This window comes from Chaetodon auriga, chromosome 14, assembly GCF_051107435.1.
Source record: "Chaetodon auriga isolate fChaAug3 chromosome 14, fChaAug3.hap1, whole genome shotgun sequence".
NCBI lineage: Eukaryota > Metazoa > Chordata > Actinopteri > Chaetodontiformes > Chaetodontidae > Chaetodon > Chaetodon auriga.
Window position 1 is genome coordinate 24,800,308 of NC_135087.1, and position 6,101 is coordinate 24,806,408.

At 42.7% G+C, this 6,101-nt stretch overlaps 1 protein-coding gene across 2 annotated transcripts in view; it reads right to left on the minus strand.

Annotated features, from left to right (window-relative positions):
• The window catches only part of gphna (gephyrin a), a 46,237-nt gene extending 41,752 nt beyond the window's left edge, over nucleotides 1–4,485 (minus strand). Inside the window, exon 1 of one of the 2 annotated variants that reach the window (XM_076749395.1) lies at nucleotides 4,364–4,485. In XM_076749395.1, the coding sequence (XP_076605510.1) occupies nucleotides 4,364–4,427 (64 nt within the window). In that variant the 5' untranslated portion in view covers nucleotides 4,428–4,485. The remainder of the gene's footprint in view (nucleotides 1–4,363) is intronic. The other variant, XM_076749396.1, reaches the window with a different exon arrangement.
• Nucleotides 4,486–6,101: the final 1,616 nt, after the last annotated feature.

A 6,101-nucleotide genomic window follows, 5' to 3' on the forward strand; every position in this document is an offset into this window, starting at 1 on the left:
TTTCATTATTTTTATTTATTTTTGTGCAGCGTCTTTGAGTACCCTGAAAAGCGCAATATAAGAACAATGTATTATTATTATTTTTATTATTATTGCTCCCAGTGGACCGGAGATCCCTGTGGGAATAAGGAGAAGGAAGAGGGGATGCAGAGCTGGATTGAAGTGCCATGAGCAGAAAAGACGGTACAAACCAACCATACCATCTCTTGGAACGTGAGATCTCTCCCTCAGAAGATGGAAGAGCTAACAGTGCTAACCACTCTGCAGAGGGAGTACTGGGAGTGGAAAATGATGTGCTTCACAGAGACATAGCTGAATGAACTCACTCCGGATGCGCATATTACTTTGGACGGCTTTCAACTGCTGAGAGTAGACAGGAAAGCAACAGAGAGCAGTAAGAGGAAGGGTGGGGGCATAGTGATGCTTATGAACGATAGATGCTGTAACCCAGGGCACATCAGTGTAAAGAAGCAACACTGCACAAGAGACATAGAGCTGCTACTAGTTAGCATTCGGCATCATATTACCTCCGGAGGGAGTTCTCGCATGTCATTCCGATAATGGTGTACATTCCCCGTATGGGCCGATGCTGCAGCAGCTCCTACACACTGATTTCATAGCTGCAGACGTTACACACCCAAGCCCTCCTCCTCATCTCCAGTGACTTCAATCATGCTTCCTCATATTCCACTCTCCCCACCTTCACCCAGTAAGTTAAATGTCACACCAGAGACAATAGAAACTTTGACTTACTTTATGCAAACACAAAAGACGCTCCTTCCACTGGGCCGCTCTTATCATCTGCTCCCTGCCTACATACCTTTGGTGAACAAACAACTGGCAACCATACGGTACGTGAGGAGATGGTCGGAGGAGACCAGTATGTCACTGAGTGACTGCTTTGACACCAATGGCTGGGAAGTGTTGTGCAGTCCACACGGGAGGACACTGACAGTTTAGCGACCTGCATCATGCATCATGAATTCATGACAACACTGTGCCTACCAGGAGGGAAGCTACGTGGACTGTATTTATATAACGCTTTTCTAGTCCGACAACCACTCAAAGCGCTTTTACAACACAGGTCTAAATTCACCCACTGCATTCACACACACATTCATACAATGGCAGCTAGGCCACCTGCTCATTACCAGTGCTAATTCACACAGCATTGGGAGCAATTTGAGGTTCTGTATCTTGCCCAAGGATACACGTCGAGGGAACAAACCAACAACCTTCTGAGTGGACGGCCGCTCTACCTCCTGAGCCACAGCTGGTGAGGGGACAAAAATGAGCTGAGGAGGGTGCAGAGGGAGCTGAAGAGGGAAATAAGGAGAGACAAGGACAGCTACAGAACGAAGGTGGATGAGAACCTTCAGCGGAACGATGCCAGAGAGGTTTGGAGAGGAAAACCATCTCTGGCCACACCAATGACAGTGGGAGGGGCCCAGAATTTGGAGAATTGGGCAATGGGCAAATGAACTGAAAGTGTTTTCAACAGATTTAATTCCACCCCCTGTTCCCTCCCCCACCCACCAGAGGTCAGACCTGGTGATGTGACTTCTCTACACCCCCTCTTTCTCCCCTGGAGCATCCCTGACATCAGCAGCACCCTCTTCACACCACTCAACCCCCCTCCACTCCGCATCAGAGACCATATACCCCTACCCCCCACCTCACTCAACAGGAGCCATGACACAGCCATTGTTGGACATGTATCACAGGGTAACAAACTGGAATACAGGGAGGTCATCACCAACTTTGTAAAATGGTGTGAACTGAACCACCTGCACATACATGCCAGCAAGACAAAGGAGATGGTGCTAGACTTTCCAAGAGGTTGCCATAGACTACATCAGTGAACATCCAAGGATTGGACATTGTGTGATTGTGGGAAAGTACGATTTCCCTGGCGTATGATCAATAAAGTTATATCTTATCTCATCTTATCTTATGGAAAGAGTCCTCAGAAAAGCTCTGTTGTGATATTGTGTCATATAAATAAAACTGAATTTAATGATCTTTTCCCTCTTCCCACAATGCTATTCAGTAGTGACAGGAGGAGGTCTGGGTTGTGTGACCTCCTTGGTCAGCATCCATCCTGGGGGTTTACATCCACTGTGCAAAATGGTGAGCCTGGCAATTTTAGAGCTCAGCAAAGAGAGCAGAAAGCACAGGATAGAGACCAATTGTAGCTCAGGCCAGTTCATGTCATAGTTACGTGACAGTCCCAATACCACATACAACAGAACTTAACTTTGCTCGAAGGAACCAGCAGATTCATGCTTGCTGCCAGCTATCAGAAATAGTATTTTTATTAAATAACAGAATTTAACTTAAATTAAATTTACCTTGGGGTATCACCCTTTGAAAGAAAAAACTGACAGCCAGTCAATTCATTTAGTCTCAATCTGAAGGTGCTAAGGACTTCGTGGCTCATGTATAGTGATCATAATGCACTACACACTTTGCACTTCATATTTCTTCACATAAGGAAACAGTTGCTGTTAGTTTGGGGTTTGTTGTCCCTGCATGTTGAAACAAAACTTGATACTTTCCTTATATATAGAAAATATAGTAGTTTCGTTGTTCTTTGTACCCTGTGTGAGTCCTTTATGAAGTCCAGATCATATATATGTATATATCGAATATTGTCTCTTAAAAGGGTCAGCAGTTGGTTGGTGCCAGGACTGACAGTAATTAACTAATAAACTGGCTTAGGTTCTCTCAAAACTAGCACTCAGCACTCCTGTGTTCATTCTCCATGACTCTTGCAGGTCTGTTCCTTGATCCAGAGGTCATGTTGACAAGAACTTCATGGAGGGTTAGTTCCTTTATCAAAAACAGATATCAAATGTTCGCCAGCATCTGTGTTGATTCATGCTACATGGTTTCGGTGTTTTCATGGACATTGTTGACAATAAGAAAGTGGCAACATAACACCAGCTTTAATTTGTACCAGACTGGCTACTCTGTGTGTGTGTGTGTGTGTGTGTGTGTGTGTGTGTGAGTGTGAGTGCTACTAAGTATTGACAGTAACAGCATATTTTTGCAGTGTGCAGCTTTAACACAGCTCTTTCTACCCCTCTACCTTTTTTTTGTGACCTTATGCCAAATTTCTTAGCCCCCATATTTAGAACCTAAACTTGACCAAACTCATCCGCAGTAAATGTGTAAACAAGGCGAAACATACATTCACATTCACTCTCTCTCTCTCTCTCTCTCTCTCACACACACACACACACACACACACACACACACACACACACACCACATGCATGGGTTTTCTGAACGTGTCTTAAAGTGACAAGAGGTGGATGGACAGAGAGGGTTAGCGGCTGTTAGCCGAGATGCTAGCTCATCAAAACCGCGACAGACTTCCAAGCGGCTGCTGGCTCGCATCCTCTTAGCATTATTCTCATGTCTCCCTCTGCCTTGGTAAGGAGGCAGCAGGGCTACTAGTGACTGGTGGCTGACACACGACTGTATAACGTTACTGGTCCCAAATGCTCCTCTGCACGACTCAGAGGCCAACATCAGCTCAGCTCATTATAGAAGCTATGACAACAACTCGCAAAACAGAATTCATTTCGCATTAACGCTGCACCTTGCCTTCAAACTAGATGATAATAAATAATAAATAAATAAATGTATTATTAATAAATGTATGTTCTGTGTTAAAAAGGCACATAGAATAAGCCCAAATTAAAAAGAACCATAAAAGAAATGTTAATTAAAAGCATTTTCACTATAGGCAAACATGTCGAATCTGCAAAGGGTTATGAATAATACAGCTGTTGTAGGCTCTGTAACGTTACATTGCTGGAAAATAAAACGTTCACTTGTGTGAAGGTTGCAACACACAGCACAGCAAGATCGGAAGAATGGTCGTTTTGCTTTCAAAATAAAAGCGCCAATTTTAGTTAAAAAGGTATTGCAGCACATGCTCGCGACAGAACAGCCCCCCAAGTCTTTGCTGGGCGTTCTCTTTCCTGCTGTCTGACTTGACGCTGATAAGAATATCTCGTTATATTGTCGTCTAGCTATGTAGTGCAATACGTTACATGACAGCCAGTTTACACATGCAAATATATACGTTACAAACTTCAAAACACTATTTCAGATACTGTCATTTTAAAGCAAAATCTACATCTGCCTAACCTGTCAAACGGCAGGAAGCTAACGTTAAAGCAATGACAGTCAATGGAACCGGTTAGCTTAGCATCCTGGCTAACCATAGCTGGCTCAGCAGTGAAGACAGCTCGCACTATGACACCGATGTATACAGGCAATCGATGGCAAAACGCCACAGAGGTGCATTTACCGATATGCATTTATGTCGCATTGGATCAAACAGTCTTACCAGTCAGAATCCCCACTCGGGTCTGATGGTCGTGATTGGTGAGCGCCATCCCGTCCGCCGCCATGTTTACAACCTCTGTCTGCACTGCGCCTGCACATACATAGAAACAGCGTAGGGGTGTGCGGGCTGCTGCTGCACCTCTGGAGACGACTATGTGTGAACGCGCGTGTCCGGTAGTATACAGGGTATGTATTCCAACTAATATGTGACAAACACACACACACACACACACGAAAATGGAAGACAGAAATACCAGGAGCAGAAGCCGACTTTGTGACAGCAGAAATTATAGTTATGTGAAATAATGTATTACATTTGCCAGTGTCTGTCATCAGTCAGTGCTTCATCTATTTTACATAGTAGATTATTAGTCGTAGAAAACATGTTACGTTTCTAGTCATTTTTACAAGGACATTTGACAATTTTAGGGGATAATAACATCGCATAGACGTATTCACACATGCCTGATCTGGATTACCAACAATGCAAAGTTGCGATAAATCGGGGCAATTGGTTTATTCCGTGCTTGCTTTAATTATTTACTATGGTCATTGAAACAACTGTTTCGAAAAAGTTGTACTGGCACTGAAACAGTTATTGTACTGAAAAATGTCCCTCTGAAAATAAAATGCAGATGTAAAAAAAGTAAAAAAAAAAAAATATTTTGATTCTTTTTGTATTTTGATTGGGTTTTCAATGACTATGTTGTAATTTGTACTTCATGTCTGCCTTTTTTCAATGACAGTTTTTTGTTTGTTTGTTTTTTGAAGCTGCAAGGTTTTTGTCAGTGTCACTGGTTTTCAGTTTCAATTTTCTGTCACCATTTTGCTGTGGAGAGGAGGGTTTTGAGGGGAGGGACACTGAGAGTATGATATACACATCTGTATACTAATGAGAAAACATCACTCCTTTGTACCTGATGTCCACTATGAAGCCTGTTATTTGATCATATACCTAGCATACAGAATTGGCTTCCATGAGTTCACATGGAACTCCCAAACCACAACTATATTAAGTCTGTTTCACTGTGCCGTTGTTTTTCGACACTGAACCAGGCTGGGTTAAACTTTTAACAGTTGCTATGCTGCTTTGGCAGCAGCCTGCTGGATCAAGCGCTAACCTTAGCTAATGTCAGCTCAGCTTTCAGAGCTGACATTAGCTAATGTCAGCCATCGTAGCTAATATTAGCTAATGTCACCTATCATATGTTATAAGCCAAGCCATACCCCTTTAAGAGGGTGGCCTTGTGGCCTGTATTACTCTCTGCATCTTGTGATTTACTGTGGCTGCAGCTAGTAACACACACTCCCTTTCAATACTATGACCCTCACACACACTGGCTGCATCACATGCACAGATCTGTGCATCACATGCACAATAATACACAGATCTGTGCATCACATGCACAAATCTGTGCGTGACATGTGAAAACTATATTATATGTTGAGCCATGTATTAAGACTCAACGTATAATTGCTACATTAACACAGAGCAAAACCAACAAAGAAATGAAAAAACAACATAAATACAACAAAAATGCTTCTCCTGTTTTGACAAATGGCAATCTAAACAAAATGAAGCACATGAATTACCATGGGTGCTGAATATAAGCATTGAGAAGAAACTGCATTGTCTACAATAATTAGTCATTCACTTTATCATCTATAAAATCAAAGTCCTTAACATAATCAATTAAGGAATCAGGAACCGAGGCCACCTATGCACCGATTGCAGATTC